Source organism: Apostichopus japonicus, chromosome 15 (genome assembly GCF_037975245.1).
Source record: "Apostichopus japonicus isolate 1M-3 chromosome 15, ASM3797524v1, whole genome shotgun sequence".
Lineage (NCBI taxonomy): Eukaryota > Metazoa > Echinodermata > Holothuroidea > Aspidochirotida > Stichopodidae > Apostichopus > Apostichopus japonicus.
Genome location: NC_092575.1, coordinates 15330364 through 15348156, shown reverse-complemented (window position 1 = coordinate 15348156; position 17793 = coordinate 15330364). Strand labels below are relative to the sequence as shown.

The 17793-nt window shown below is 34.2% G+C and overlaps 2 protein-coding genes across 3 annotated transcripts; both read right to left on the bottom strand.

Annotated features, from left to right (window-relative positions):
* Positions 1–94: 94 nt before the first annotated feature.
* Positions 95–5342, bottom strand: LOC139980929 (uncharacterized). 2 transcript variants are annotated; one of them, XM_071992977.1, is made up of 3 exons: positions 4423–5342; positions 4050–4176; positions 95–3329 (listed from the first exon to the last, which is right to left on the bottom strand). In XM_071992977.1, exons 1-3 carry the CDS (start codon positions 4858–4860, stop codon positions 2803–2805), a joined length of 1092 nt encoding a protein of 363 aa, XP_071849078.1. In that variant the 5' UTR covers positions 4861–5342; the 3' UTR covers positions 95–2802. The 2 variants fall into 2 exon arrangements, with proteins under 2 accessions (XP_071849078.1, XP_071849077.1); XM_071992976.1 differs by having other exon boundaries at positions 95–3335; positions 4423–5341.
* A 3375-nt stretch (positions 5343–8717) lies between these two features.
* LOC139980925 (uncharacterized) lies at positions 8718–14289 on the bottom strand. Its single transcript, XM_071992970.1, has 3 exons — positions 13472–14289; positions 13107–13233; positions 8718–11641 (listed from the first exon to the last, which is right to left on the bottom strand). Exons 1-3 carry the CDS (start codon positions 13907–13909, stop codon positions 10749–10751), a joined length of 1458 nt encoding a protein of 485 aa, XP_071849071.1. The 5' UTR covers positions 13910–14289; the 3' UTR covers positions 8718–10748.
* Between the last annotated feature and the right edge of the window lie 3504 nt (positions 14290–17793).

The window sequence follows — 17793 nt, the reverse complement described above, 5'->3', positions numbered from 1 at the left end:
AACACTCGTCGGGGAGTGGGACATGTCAGACTAAAGGAAGTAGATCGAAAATATCACCTCGAAACAGTCCTCACAAGTAGGGCCCTCTGTACGTTCTGTGTCACGAATTCCAGTACTTGAAATTGTTTAACTAAAATGCACTTTTTATATATTTTTGACAAGATTTTTTTAATTAAAGGGCATGGTCGTGCTACATTTTCTTAATTTCTCTTATAAAGTTCGTTTCTGTTCTTACTATCAAAGAAGCACCTTTTCATTATCAATATGGAAATGGGTATATTTCATAACTGAAATGAAGCATATCAAATTATTAAAAGCGGCATTTTTTAGGTTTTCATAAGACTGAGGCGGTACAAGTTCCCCTGTTCTTTCTCTCTTTATTAGACGAGTATTAAACATCGTGCGTGACATTGGGACAGCAAACATATTTGTCAAGTATTTACGAGGTGGATGATTTGTAACCGGCGAGATACGTTATGCTTTTTTTTTTCTTAATACATTTTCAAGCAGTTTCGCTCTCAGCACGAAGAGGTTAGAATTTTGTAAACAATGAAATGTAACTAGAATTACCATTAATGACATTTCGTGTAAAGCGTTATAACTATTATAGGATGCATGAGACCGAACAAGTCATCATTGAAATAGAAAGTGCACTGTTGCATACATAATGAATACACGCAACAGAAACCTGAAGTAAAGAGATCTTAATTCTATCTTTAATATGCTACTAATTATAAATCGTTACCATATATAATGAGTCAGAACTTCTCAGAGGGGGCGGGGTCTTTAGGGATGTAAACCGGACCCTCGGGCCCCTGATCTGATTTATTTTCCCACATAATATAAATAATATTGCTACTAAGATACTTTTTCTCAGAAAAACAGACATCAGTTATGAAGAAAAAATATAAACTCGCTTCGTGCGCCCGTATTCCTTACTTTTACCGATGTTTTTCTAAACGCCGGTATTTTGGTATTGTAGCTTCGGTATATACCGATACGTGTCTCATTGGCCTCTCTTACAGAAAATCTGCAACTACTGTTGCAGTGCATGAAACCGTATGACTCATCACCAGAAGCGAAAGTGCAGATTGGAATACATTATGAATACACTTAACATAAGCTTAAAGTGAAAGTGAAAGTGTCTTAAATTTATCATTACAATTCTACTGCTCAATGCAAGGGACCTCTCTATCTACACCGCGGTACATAATTATCCCTGGTGTAGGTTCTACTAGTTAACTACAATACTACAAGTTTATATAACTCGAGTTATAGTTACAATGTTTAGGGTCATACCTTTTCAGTGTCGCATCCAGGGAGGGTCCCGACAACCGAACACGGACACCTCTTCTGATTTTTCCTATTTGTAATTAAATTAAACTACAAACCTTATTTTTCTCTTCTCAAGAAACACACAATCAGAATAACCACGTATTTGCTCGCGGACTTTTTGACACATTATCGATGTTTTCTTACACACCGCTATTTCGTATTTTAGTAACTACATTACCTACCGATATTTTTTTTCCCTTCTACCGATATTTGTTTCCCTCGGCTCCTCTGCCTACAAGTACTGATAGCACAATTATAAATAGAGTGCACGTATGAATCATCACAGACAAAGAAATTACAATGGTAAATTTAATAATAAAGATCTACCCATAAACATGAAGTGAAAATATTTTGGTACTTTATTATTGCAATCCTTCAGTGTAGTCCGCATGATTTTTGCATATACACCGCGGCACATACTTATCAAGCGTGCACTCATGAACTAAAAAATACAGCATTTAATGTTTCTTTCCAATCATTTTGCAACACATGTATACACTTTCTTTATAACTTTCACTGATATTTATTTAATTCGACATTAAGAACATACATTCCTATATCCTCAATCCCCGTCACATTTCAGCTTGCACTTCCCTCTGCTCTTAACATAATTTTATGTCATAACATTATAAACGAAATCTACAGCAGTTATAGTAAGGGACCAGGAGCCCAGTTCGATTAGCCGGTTATATAATTTTGGAAAATAAAACCAACCTGGTATGGAATGGTGTACTGGTGAGATACCCCTCATCTTGAAATTCGATATAAGGAATGCCAACAGTGATATCATAACATCGTCTTGGACAGAGAAAATAAGCATGGAGTGCGAATTGTGCCAGAAATCCACAACATCAACGTCAGATTAGTTGGTTAAACTGAGAACGGTAGTTTTATCAACGAGTTTACGGAACAACTGACTCTCATCAAGCAAGAACATTGCAATTTATTTGAGGGGGGTACTTTCCCGGAACAATCCAGCATATTGCCCGGGTATCATATGGGGGCTTCAGCCCCATCGCCCCCCCCCCCCCACCTTCCCACATCCTACATCTAGTTATGTGTGTTTCTTACGATTGTCTAGTAAACGAAACTGATCGTTATCTCAATCAGAATGATAAAAGATTAAGTATAGACATGCGTTCATATGTCTCTCTTCTTTCTCACTTTTCTCAATTTTAGATATGATATTCTTTGCATTTTTCTTTATTTTGTACATTTTCATTATATACATCGAGAGCATATATTTACACAGTTATGGATACAAATAAAGTTGTAATCAAAGCAAATATTTTTCGAATCAATTTCAAAACGTTTGTATAACAAATGAACTTACAACTTATGTCCAGCTACCCAATGACAAATTAAGAAAAGATTGAGTTCTTAGCAGTTTCGTTGTCCTTGTTATTAACTTGATAAACGTTTGCCTTAATTAATCTCCTTTACGATAACGACAACTGTTAAGGAGTTCTAAGATTCATGTATAGGATTGTTATTGCTAGTAACTACGTAATGATACACTCCTTCATCCAAAGTTTCTTGATCCGGTTGACTAGCTATGATAGATATCTCGTGCTCAGTAGATCCATCTCTTTCCTTTCCTTCTTCAAATCCTTCATAAATAGGATTTATCCATTCTTCTTTCTCTGCGGAACGCTTTCGCTTGTCCTTCAAAATTTTCAGCGACAAAACAAGTACAATGAAAATAAGAATGACAACGAAAGCTGCGAGTATGACCACAAACATCATAGTAGCAGGCATTGTGATCTTTTTTCCAGAATATGTTGTGGATACGATTGCGGTAATTCCATCGTCTGGAGACAACGTTGAAGTCAATGAACTGTTTCTTCGTGTAACTTCCTCCTCCGTCGTCATGGAAGTTGATGGACTGTTTGTTGTTGAGGAAATTACACTCAAAATGATTCTCGTTTTGCATAAATTGTTGATTCTGCAACTAATCCAGCATCTATATTCTGATTTCTTTACTTTTAATAATCCTGATTCTGAAAAGTAAATATTCGGGAAAAAGTTAACTGTTGATTTTAGAAAGAACTGATACTTTAAGTGCCACCCCCAATTAATTACAAGACGTATTCTATATTCATTCCGATATATTCCGACAGTTAACGTCTGAAATGTCGTCATGAATGTCGTTATTACATCATATCAGACTAGGTTCTTCATTTTATCAATTGTACCAATTACCAATAGTGAGTGTTAAAGTAAACAAAGCAAAATCTACCCTGCCACTTGTTTATTAAAATCAAATAAATTATCCTAGACTTTAACAACTTGAACCAACTTTAATAACTACATAAAGTAAACAAGTCGCTTGACTCTTTTCTTGATTATAAAACATAACAACCAATTTGAGTAACATTTTGCCCAAAACCAAATAACATACAGCCAAATGTGACCAATATGTCACCTTTTAGCAATTTAATTAGTTAAACAGTCCTCATTTTACTTGTTCTGGATTAAACTTTACCCACATTGCTTACATGAATACGTCCGTATCCAATGTTAGGTTGGTACAACTATAGGCCCAACTTTTGTAGACTGCTGCATCGCATCTGTGTACTTATTAATTTATTTATTTATTTACAGGATTATAAGAATTTAAGAAGTTCATTTTCATTCTTCTTCTGAATTGTATTAAATGAATCACACATATTTTCAATGGGTTTAACGTGTATTTTGGTTGTAATAATACTTACTGTTTTTGCAATTAGTATTCAACTTTGCAGCATCGTTTATACATCTGACTGTGATATTGTCATCGGTGTTAACATTTACTGTACGTACTGCCTCATCATGTTGACTTCCAGAACTGTTATGAAATACCTGAGAAGGCAAACAAAGATTCCATAATCATTTCACCTCTAAAAAAACAAACCTAAAATCTTGAGAGTGGACTGTGTTTATGAATATAGAGATCGTGACAACATATGTAGAAATTTCCACGGTATAGGTAATAATTATGGAATCATAAAATATATTAGATCAAATAGACAGAAATTTCTCATGTAAGCGTTTAAAGTCACTCTAAATAAAAAAAATATATTATCATTATTCCCAAGTTTTACCTACCTTTGCTTTATCATTTTGAGTTAACTCTAATTGACACGAAGCGTTTTTAATTTGGATGTTAAAGCATTTCACCCTATCTGTTTGATTCCCATACTGACAGTTGCAGTCATAGATACCAGCAAAACTCTCATTAATGTTGTTAATATGTAGACTGGTGTTCATTATATCTCCGCTGATGATGTCACTGACAGAGAAACTCTCTCCACAGTTAGGACACGATCCTGCATACAGATATTTCACAGGACTTGTACGGAATGCCCACGTAGCTCTTCCACAGTTAGACTTTAAATCACAGGACAAGGTGATGTCTTGTCCAAGTAATCGATTAACAAATTCGCTATCTTTCTTATGACTGTAACCATCGCAAGACTCGTCCCCGTTTGCAAGGCAAAGAACAAATCCAAGGATAAAACTTGTCTGAAAACCACTCCTGACCATTTTGATTCTTCGTGTACTTATATGCGCTGATATTTACTGCATTACGGGAAACATATATGACTTATAAATGGCAATCAATAAAATATTTGCACCAAAACATTTGGCATATATGCGAAACATGAGATTCCTAAACCGAACACAAATGTAAGGAACAACATTAAGTAGCACTCTGTTAGGATAGAGAGGTAAAACGTCAGTTATAACAGGTTATACGATATCTGACACTGTGAGTCATTCCTGATACTGAAAGTATTATATCGAGGCACCACTTATCCCTATTGTAACAAACCTAGATAGTTATGATAAGTAACCTTTGTAGCCTTTGTAAGTGAAAGTATATTACATATTTAGGTTTCATTTTGTAGCCTTGATATATTGTGTAATGTTCAGTCTATTGTGTATCAAGTTATGTATTAATCCAATACAGTCAGACTTGCAGATAACTAAGTGCATTTTGATATGTAGGCGTATTTGTCGCACTGCTTTGCTTTGTTCTCGCTTACAAACTTAGGGGAAACCCCATAGACAGTAGAACAATGAATAGCGCTATAAATGAATAGCCCGATACATAATGAAGACAGCTATAGTATCCTGGCGGGGGAAGTATACTTCAAAAAGAAGTTAAGAGTTTATCATCCTTATAGCTGAGAAGAAATACTAGGAGCATATTTGTTTCGTTAAGGGCAAGCATTTCGTTAGGGGTGTATCCATATATACATCAACAGTAAAGCATTTTGTTAGTAAACATTTTACATAACAACACAAACCACATTCGAAATTTAACAAAACAGTCTTGAAGTCTAATGTAATAGAAGTTTAGTATCAAGGAGTATAATTTCTTATAAAATTCAATTATTCAAGAACTTGGTGAAGTAAGTTCGGCTGATTTTGGCTAGTGTAAATATATGTTGCCAGCCTGTAGAAGATTTTGGACAATCACCCGATGACAATCAACATCGTCACTGCTATAGTAGATTTCATACATGTATATATATATAGTCATATTGTAAGTTACATATCATCTACTGTGGTATGTGAATCTATCAGACAACTAACCTAACTTCTGCATTTAAAGTTCATATATATATATATATATATATATATATATATATATATATATATATATATATATATATATATATATATATATATATATATATATATATATATATAAATAACTCCACTTCACAACCGGTTTCGCCCTTTTGAGACTCATCAGGCGAAGGTAGGAATCGAATCCCGGATCTTTGTGTCACGAACCGAAGTCCGGACCACTCGACCACAGTGATTCTACTGGTATGTTAAAGCGTATAAATTGGCTTTGAATTCAATTCTTATATATATATATATATATATATATATATATATATATATATATATATATATATATATATACATACATATATATATATACATACATACATATACATACATAAATTGGCTTTGAATTCAATTCTTATTTATATATATATATATATATATATATATATATATATAAATATATATATATATATACATACATATATATATATACATACATATATATATATATATATATATATATATATATATATTTTATATATAAACCAAACGCACGTTCCAAATTCGGCACAAAATGCCTATCCAAAAATGTCATTTACCTCATCTACTGCAATATTTGTAACTTACAATACATTAGAGAGTCTAAAAACACTCTTAGAATGAGAATGACACAACATAGATCGGCGATGAAAACAAAAAAGATCTACCAACCTGTTGCAAATCACTTCAATCTCCAAAATCATTCAATTGAGAATTTGCGTGTTATTGCCATTGACCACAACGATTCTTGGACAGATAAATCTAGGAAAGCGAAAGAAAATTTCTGGGAACTTAACCTAAAGACCACGGCACCATTCGGTTTAAACATCAGAAACGATTTGCCGTTCCAGATAAACTAAACAATCCCTTTACAATTACGACGGAATCGGATTAAAATAATCCGAATTTCTAAAACTTCTGCTCAATTCAGCAGAAATCAGTAAGTCGCTTTGCCTTTACAACCATGCCGACATCTTCTCTATAAAATAGTTTCAATTCCTGCTACTACTTGTCACTTTCGGTGATCATGCACTGAAGAAGAGCTAGTTTTGCTCGAAAGCTCTGCAAAAACCAAACATTGGCTGTTTTACTTCCAATCACTTCCCTAATTCAATTATTGTATCTCGCTCGAGATCCAGTCTTTCTCTAAATGCAGCATAGTTGTTTAACAGTTTTTCCGTTATTCCTATATATATATATATATATATATATATATATATATATATATATATATATATATATATATATATTTATATATATATAATGTATGTATATATATATATATATATATATATATATATATAGGCCAATATACATGTGGGCTTATTAATATTTAGGCTTATTTATATTTAGGCCTATACATATTGTGAAATATTTAGGGAATCTGCGACTTGATCGACACAACGCCTCGTGATACTGTTTCATTTGAGGTTATTATATATGATGTATAATAATATGGATGGCTGTAAAATATAGGATGCATTCTTTATCAAGATCAAATGTTTTCGTCGAAACTATGCTAAAATGAACCAGGGAATTGTTATAGACTCCATAAAGAATATATAAGATCTTCTACAAATGTCCAGGTGCATTACGAAAATAATCTTCTCACTTCTTCTAACATCGCTTTAGAGGCCTTTGTGGGAAATTGTGTAAGTTATCAAACTTTCAAGTAATTTTTAGGTACGAGTAAAATCCTTACTTGTAGATTGCTCTTCCTTTATCATTTACGATGAAATATGTAAAATAAATAGAAAAAACAACTATACCTATGCATGTATTCAAATATGTTACTTGTGAGGCAAATTAAGAGGGCAGTGGGTTTCTCCCTAGCTGACCGATGGAACTACTGTAAAGAAACTAAATTACATAAGATTAGTAACGAAACAAATTGTAAATGAACGATTAAACCTATTTGGCATAGCTACTAGAATTATACCATCTTCAATAAAAACCATAACAAAACATGCTGCAAAATGTCACTTTGACCCTTAAAACACAAGTTACCTTTTGTTGAGAGAATAGATCAATCCCTAAAATTAGGTGGCTGCGACCATTAAATCTAATTGGCACGTCTTCCGAAACAACCATGATATCACAAACCATTTTGTTTCTTCTAATGTAACACTAATGCTTCAAATATGCACACCACAGAGAGAGAAAACACTTGACGATATACAAAACCCGGAAATCTAATGACTATGGTTATTTCAGTCTCATCCTATTCAATTGAAACGCAGATATAAAGTTGCAGTAGTCGCAATATCTTATCGGGTAACTAGTAAAAAAAGGTGCAATAATTGTCTTCTCGATTGTGAAGTATAGACTATTATAACAAAGTTAACGAAAGTACCTTTTATGAGGGTACTTCTTACTTCTTACACACAACGAGATATATTTGAAAACAAGTATTTTCTTTCCTTTCCTTAATTTATTCATTGATTTCGTCATAAAAAGGAACTCAATTATGAATATGTCTCACATATTTAATGTCGATGTATAAATATGTTTTGCATATTCAATATCACTATTATCCATCGTCGATGGATATATAGTTTTTGAATAGTTAGTTTCGCCAGTTGCGGCTGTGAAGAGAGGAATATCCCTTGCATATTCATATTCATCTTTCTTCGAATATTTCCGAGAAACAAGCCCAATCAGGAAATAATAACTAAGATTAGTATAACAACAATCGTTATGAGTAACATAACGCCGACTAAAATACCGGTCATATTATATTCTTGTTATTATATTTTCTGTAGTATATGGCGGTTTTGTTGTGCTAATTCAATCGTCTAGAGGAGTAACTTTGTCTGGTCCCGCGGAGAAGTTCTTTTTACAGAAGATGTAGAGATGAGGAAGGATTTTTCCTTTGACATCGTGATAGTCAATGAACTGTATCTTTCAGTAGTATATTGAGAAGTCGCAAAAGTTACAGTTCTTAGTGATATTGAGTTCAGTGCTTCGTGTGACTTCCTCCTGCGTCGTGGAAATTGATGAACTGTTTGTTGTTGTTTGTTGTTCTATAACGTTTTGATTCTGCAAATAATCAAGCTTCCATGTTGTGATTTCTTTACCTTTAACAATCCTGATCTTGAAAAGGAAATATTCGTGAATAATGAAGTGTTGAATTTAGAAAGAACTGACATTTTAAGCGTCCCCACTCAACTTCGGAAAATAAATTTAATTACAAGACGTATTCTATACTTATTCCGATATATTCAATGTTAAAACTATTAATGTCGTCATGAATGTTTACATCTCTATCAGACCAAACTCTTCATTGTATCAATTGTATTCATTGTACCAATTAGCAATGGACAGTGTTGATATAAACCAAGCACAATCTACCTCTCTCAATTGTTCAATAGAAGTCAAATCAAATTATCCTAGATCATCAAAGGTTCTTGTTATCTTATTGATCTAGGAGTAACATCCGAGGAAATCTCTAACAGCAAATCCAACCTCTGATGATCCTCCGGTGCTTAAAGGGCATTGTTTTGTAAATACCTAAAGGGTTAGTGAAACGTAACCTGGACGGATACAGTTGTTTATGGGTGGTTCCTGTTAATGTACACAAACAGAATAGGCACGTCTTTGCACGCGGGCTGTTCGCACGTTTTATCGACGTTTTCTTACACACCGCTATTTTAGTAGCTCCATTATCTACCGATATTTGTTTCCATGGGCTCCTCTGCCTACAAGAACTGATACCACCATTGTAAAAAGAGTGCATGAGAACGTATGAATCATCACTGAAAAAAGAAAGTACAGTGGTAAATATATTATGAAAGATCTACAAATGAAAATGAAGTGAAAGTATACCTTACCTTTATCATTACAATCCTACAGTGTAGTCCGTACGGCATTCGAATATACACCGCGGCGGCACATAATTATCAAGCGTGCACTCGTCAGCTACACAAGCAGCATATAATATTTTATATTTCTAATCATTTTGCAACATATGTACATTTTCTTTAATAACTTTCGCTGAAATAGATTCAGTTCGACTTTAAGAACATGCATCTCTATATGTTAAATGCCCCTCCCATTCAGCTTGCCTTTCTCCCTGCTCTAACATAATTCTATGTCATAACATTATCAACGAAATCTACAACAGTTAATGTAATTGGCTAAGAGACCAATTCGATTGCCCGGTTGTAAAGATTTGGAAAATGTAAAAAATCAACATCAACTTCAGATTAGTTGGGTCAGCTGAGAAAGGTTAGTCTTATAAACAATTTTACGGAAAACTGACTCTCATCAAGCATTGTAGGGTTATTTTATTTTGAGCAGTGCCCGGTGCAATCGCAGCATATTGCCCGAAAATCATTATGGGGGGCTGCAGCCACATCGCCTACCCCTGCCCCCTCCCGCCTCAAACACCTAGTCATAGTTTTCTCTTATGATTGTCTAGTGAGAGAAATTTATTATTATCTGAATAAGAATTATAAAGGTTTTGCGTTAATATGTATATCTTCTTTCTCACCTTTCAATGTTTTAGATATGATTTTCTTTACGTTTTCACTTTATTTTGCCCCGGTAAGCACATTGATCTTAAGTTTTCATTGTGAGCATCGAGAGCATGTATTTACACAGTTATGTATACAAATAAAGTTGGAATCAAAGCAAATGTTTTTCGTATCATTTCAAAGCGTTTGTATAACAAATGAACTTACAACATAAGTGAAATGAAATGTTAAGAAAGGATTGAGTTCTTAGCAGTTTCGTTGTCTTCATTATCAACTTGATAAATGTTTGCATTAATTAATCGATTTTGCGATAACGACAACTGTAATGGAGTTCTAAGATTCATTTATAGGTTTGCTATTGCTAGTAACTACCAAATGATATATTCCATCATCCAAAGTTTCTTGATCCGGTTGACTAGCTATATTAGATCTTTCGTGCTCAGTAGACCCATCTCTTTCCCTTCCTTCTTCAAATCCTTCATAAATAGGATTTATCCATTTTTCCTTCTCTGCGGAACGCTTTCGCTTGCCCTTCAAAATTTTCATCAATAAAACAAGTATAATGAAAACAAGAATGACAATGAAAGCTGCGAGTATGACCACAAACATCATAGTAGCAGGCAGTGTGATCTTTTCTCCAGTATATGCTGTGGAGACGATTACGGTAATTCCATCGTCTGGAGTATTCACTTTTGTCTGGTCCCGCGTAGAAGTTGTTCTTACAGGAAATGTAGACATGATAGAAGTTTCTTCCTTTGACATCATGTAAGTCAATAAACTGTTTCTTTCTGTAGTGTATTGCGAAGTCGCAAAAGTTACAGTGCCGTTCTTAGTAATAGTGGGTTTAGTACTTTGTGTAAAGTCCTCCTTCCTCGTGGAAGTCAATGAACTGTTTCTTTCTGTAGTATGTTGCGAAGTCACAAAAGTTACGGAGTCGTTCTTAGTGATAGTGGGTTTAGTACTTTGTGTAAAGTCCTTCTTTCTCGTGGAAATCAAGGAACTGTTTCTTTCTGTAGTATAGGGCGATGTCGCAAAAGTGACAGTACTGCTCTTAGTGATAGTGAGTTTAGTACTTCGTGTAACTTCCTCCTTCGTCGTGGAAGTTGATGGACTGTTTGTTGTTGAGGAAATTACACTCAAGATGATTCTCGTCTGGCATACCCTTTTGATTCTGCAACTTATCCGGCATCTATCTTGTGATTTCTTTATTTTTAACAACCCTGATCCTGAAAAGTAAAAATTCGTGAATAATGAAGTGTTGAGCTTAGCAGGAACTTTTCTTAAGCGTCACACACCAGCTATGAAAAACTAGGAAGCTTTAGAGAGGACATGGGAAATGAACATGTATCACACAGCGTATCACGTAGGTTCGCTTACGTCAGACAAGTGTCAACATTGGCTATATCACGTAATAAAAGCACGTACGTATGTACGTAGGCCTACATTCGTTATAATTAGTACGTACATATTGTTTATTACGTATGTACGTAGTAATTAATTCATACCTACGTGATATTCTTACGTACATACGTAATCATTTTATTTCTACCATGTCCTCTCTAGAGCTTCGTTAAAAACAAATGTAATTACAAGAAGTACCCTATATTCATTCCGATATATTAGACAGTGTCTTCATGTCTTCATATATCTATCAGACGAAGTCTTAATGAATCCATTGTTTCAATTAGCAATGTATAGTGTCACCACGCACAATCTACCCTGTCAATTGTTCAATAGAAGTCAAATAAATTATCCCAGACCATCACTGGTTCTTGTTATCTTATTGATATAGGAGTAACTTCCGATGAGAACTTGAAAGCAAATCTAACCACTGATCATACTTAGGGTACTTTTGCAAATACCTAAAAGGTTGGTGAAACGTAACCTGAACGAATTAAGTTGTTTTTGGACGTTTCCTGTCAATATACCGTAAAGAGATTTATGCAACTTCCATCAGATAATTGGTTTCATTCCATTATATTTCAGTATATGTAACGGCCAAATTCATTAAAAAACAAAGTACATACCACGATTTAGTAAAAAAAAGTTCTCTGGAGATAGTCGTGAAACGAGACGTACACCATTTACACTGCAATCCATACATAACATATAACACCTATAACATATAATTATATAACATATCATAAAGAGAGGGAAATATTTTCTGACTCTGTAATCATATCTCAAAGCGCTCTTTTCTAGGTTTACAATCCCATCACTAATATAAAAGACTAACACTTTAACTTTAACACTACATAAAGTAACCAAGTCACTTGGGGCTCTTTTCTTCACTCTTAAACATTTGAGCAATCGTTCTGTACCAACCCTGGGTAAAAATGTATCCAAACAATTTGAGCAACATTTTGCCCCAAAACAATTAACATACAAACGTGTTTGACCAACTTATCAACCTTTAGCAATTTTATTTGTTAATCTGTCCATATTTTACTTGTTATGAGTTAAACTTTACCCAAATTTGATTAGTTGCATACGTCCGTATCCGATGTTATAGATAGGTAATAAAAATGCAAAACTTTTATAGAGTGCTCCATCATATCTTTGTACTTTAAATATTTGTGAGTTAAAAATAATTTAAGATGTTTAACTTTCATCCTTCTTCTGGATTGTATTCCGTGAATCACATATATACTCAATGGGATTTACGTGTATGATTGCTGTAATAATACTTACTATTTGTGCAATTATTTTTCAGCTTTGCAACATTGCTTACGCATCTGGCTGTGATATTGTCATCGGTGTTAACATTTACTGTACGTACTGCCACATCATGTTGACTTCCAGAACTGTTTTGAAATACCTGCGAAGGCAAACAATGATTCCATAATCATTTAACCTCAAAACACTACCTACACTTTTCACATTGGACTGTGTTTATGAATATATGGATCGTGACATCATATGAAATAATTCGCACGGTGTAGGTACTTATTGAGGAATAATAAAACACGTTAGATCAAATAGACAGAAATTGGTCATGGGAGCATTGAAAGTCACTCTAGATAAAAATCAAATAAATATTCCAAAGTTTTACCTACCTTTACTTTCTCATTTTGAGTTAACTCTAATTGACACGAAGCGTTTTCAATTTGTAGGTTAAAGCATTTCATCCTATCTGTTTGATTACCATGCTGACAGTTACAGTCATAGATACCAGCAAGACTCTCATTAATGTTGTTAATATGTAGACTTGTGTTCACTTTGTCTCCGTGGATGATGTCAATGACAGAGAAACTCTCTCCGCAGTTAGGACACGATTCTGCATACAAATATTTCACAGGACTTGTACGGAATGCCCACGTAGCTTTTTCACAGTAAGACTTTACATCACAGGACAAGGTTATGTTTTGTCCAAGAAGTCCATAAACAAATTCGCTACCCTTTTTATGACTGTAACCATCGCAAGTCTCGTCCCCTTTTGCAAGGCAAAGAACAAATCCAAGGATTAAACTTCTCTGAAAATCACTCCTGTCCATTTTGATTCTTCGTGTACTTATATGCGTTGATATTTACTGCATAACGGGAAACATATATGCCTTATAAATGACAGCCAATAAAATTGTTACATCCAAACATTTGGCATATATGCGAAACACGAGACTCCTATACCGAACACAAATGTAAGGAACAACATTAAGTAGCACTCTGTTAGGATAGAGAGGTAAAACGTCAGTTATAACAGGTTATACGACATCTGACACTGTGAGTCATTCCTGATACTGAAAGTATCCACCACTTATCCCTATTATAACAAACAGAAATAGTTATACTTAGTCACCTTTGTAGCCTTTGTAAGTGAAAGTATATACCATACTAAGGTTCCATTTTGTAGCCTCGTTTTATTGTGTAATGTTCAGTCTATTGAGTATCAAGTTATGTATTTATCCAATACAGTCAGACTCGCAGATTACTAACTAATACGTAGGCGTATCCGTCGCACTTCTTTTCCTTGTTATGGTTTTCAAACCATAACAAGGAAATCCCATAGGCATTAGAAAAACGAACGTCGCAATAAATTAATTGCCTACACATAATAAAAACAGCTATATTATTCTAGCTTGGAAGCATACTTCACAGCTAAGTTAAATAATGACTAATCAGCTTAATAGCTGATAAAAACAATACTAGGAGACCATTTGTTTCGTTGGGGACAAGCATTTCGTTAGGGGTGTATAAGACTTTACATGAACAGTAAAACATTTCGTTACCAAGACACGTTTTCTTTATATCACAAAATACATCCTGAATATTACAAACTTGTCTTTAAAGGTAATGTAATTGGATTTTAGTATCAAAAAAGTTGTTTTCTTACTAAATTTAATTATTCAAGAAGCTAAGGCTGTCTCATTCGAGGTTATAATACATAATGTATAATAATATAGATGGCTGTTAATACAGATGCATTCTTTATCAAGATCACATGTTTTCGTCGAAAATATGCTGTAATGAACCAGGGAGTTGTTATGGACTACGTTATTGAAATGTGTATTGCATAAATAAAAAGTACAAAATATCACGTAAAATGGTACCAAATGTGAGAAGGTCTTGAAATCAATTTGGATTAAATTCTTTCTAATTTCCCGTCACCCGGTCAATTCCAATTCTAAAGTCTCTCCTAGTTTACAGTCTTTCGTTGCTTAGTACACTGCAATTTTCAAATTTTCTCAGAGAAGAGAGGTCCTGAGTTCTGGAAATGTAATTATTATTATTATTTATTATTTAAACATTTCTAAAGCGCACATATATATGTAAAAACATAAGCTATGGCGCTGTACAAACTTAAAAGAGTAATTTTATAAAACTCAACGAAAATTAAGAAACCATGTTAATCATAATAATTTTCTTTTGTGCGATAAGGATTATGAAGAACTTGTTAACAACTTGTTAGTTCTTAAGATGAACAGTTTCATTGGCCGTAACCTAGCTCTGGTGTGGGAACATTTCCATTATTGAAAATAAGGGCTTCTTCGATTATTTACTCAAAGGGAAAAGCAAAGGAATCCGCTGCACGAATCTAGTTTTACTGAGGGAAATAGCTTCGCTTGAACGTGTGTACTTATGTTCTTTAATTTAGAGTTAAATGGAATAAGAAGCCGACTTCAACCTTATCGACCTTATCTGGTTCAACAACAGACTATGTTGAACCGATTTACCATTTTACACCTTTGAAAGAATTGCCAGTATACTCGAGGAAAGATGAGGAACGTATACTAGGAAAGAACCAATCGTGTCCAGGGAGCTTGAGGAATGTACTCAAAGAAAGGACCAATCTTGTTAAAAGCGTGGTACTTCAGTAATATGTGGGAAGTCAGGTCTTAAAAGGTTTGAAAGGAAGAGGAGTGTAAAGACTGGATTTCTTTAAATTTAAGGGAATCTGTATATCAAGCAAACTCAGGGTAAATACAATAGAACTGTTAACTTGCCTAGTTTGCAGGTAGGATGTTGTCAAATGTCATTTAAACCAGCTGGATTAACATTGTACACCAGGTAGCATGAAACAACCGCCAGATGAAAAATTGTGCAAAGCTTGGATATCAAGATGGAGACCTGTCCAATGTTTTTAAGAATAGTTCATTATTTCAAAAGATTTAAAGATGAAGCTTGTATCTTCAGAGAGTATTATTGAAACTCCTAGCAACAGTCAGAGCATGCTTGAAAAGTAACTTTCATCACTGGTAATGCATGAAAGGCAAGGAATGCATACTTGAGTGATTTGAATTTTCAAGCTGTGTAGTATCTGTCAATAGTTAATCGTGGACGTTCATGAACTTGTATAGTGTATATCTTTATGTAATATCTCTTTAGATTGCCTGCTCTTGCTGTATCAAGTGACTGCTTGGAGAGGAATGAAGGGTAATAAACATACTAAAGTCCCTACAGACAAAGCCAATGGAGTAGAATAAGACTGTTTTTCATTATTTATGCCTATACGGCATTCAGCATCCTACCCAATATTGTTTTAGCAGTTGTCACTTGTAATTTAAAGGGGTTGTCCTGGTGGAGAGTCCAGAAACAAAAAAACAAAGACCCAGACAATTATATACAAACGTGATATCCCTGGTATGTGTCAATTTTGTGTTGACCATCAGTGATCTAATGAATATTATGTGGTTTCATACGGTTCTGACAGGACTCACAATGTTACTATCTATTTCAATAAAAGGAGTCACAGACTTAAGTGAACAGTAATTGTTGCATTCATTTATCAATTTCAAACTCAAACTGATAGAGGGACACTATAATCAGGCATCACAATAGACTGTAAGAGGCTTATTGGATATTTACAAATGATTGTAGGAGATCCTTGTGATGTATGTATGTAACTTGAACATTGTAGGATGATGACTATAACAGGTAGTCGTGTTGCCCCTGTCAAGAGGCATTTAGACTTGTACCAAAATGATGTTTCAACGATGAATGGTTATTTAAATATATGGAAACAGCAATGACCCTTAATGCTGGCATTCCCATAACAGTTATTCTAAAATGAAGGGTTCAGTCAGTAGGGCCCGTGGTCAGCTGCTCAGATTTAAAGGGACAAAGTGTTTATAGATTTTAAAAAATGGCGTTGAGTGGGGCATGACAAAAATGGTGGCATTGCCCCAGAATGCCCCGGCCCCCAACACATCTGGCTATGTGCCTGGTCCAATTACCTATAACCATCTTTTGAGACGGCTCTAGTTGATTTGTACCTGACAAAATGTTCTTACGTTACACTAGGTGTGTTTGATTGGCCAACATTGAAAGTTTTTAATGGAAACTGGTTTTCATGACCAGTACCCCTTACATCTAATACCCCCCCCCCCTTTTTATTTGTGACCTTGTATCTCTCAGAATGTATCTCAATTTTCAAATCCTAATAGTGAATGCTGTCCACACTGTGCATATCTAGAGAGGATCTGTATGTTACCGTATATATCTGATATGTATCTAATATATACATATATATATATATATATATATATATATATATATATATATATATATATATATATATATATATATCATGTTGCTATGAAAGGTCATTGCCGTTTTTAATAAATATCGTACACCGTTAACAGTGACGCCATCTATTTATTGTTTACTCCAAAACTTACATCTCCCCAAGCTTCAAACGTATCTAAAAATATTCTCAGGACATCCCTCTACAGCTCTCAACCATAATACCTTGGTACTAAATAGGTGCAACGAAAGTCAATTTTTAAGCACCTTTTAAAGCCTGCCCTGACAGGGTAATACGAATGATTGAAACATTTTTTGCATTTTGACAATTGACACCTTTGAGACTATTGTTTTATGCTATGAAACCAACACCAAAGGTATGGACAAAGGTAAGTGATATTCAATGATTTCGTTTTCT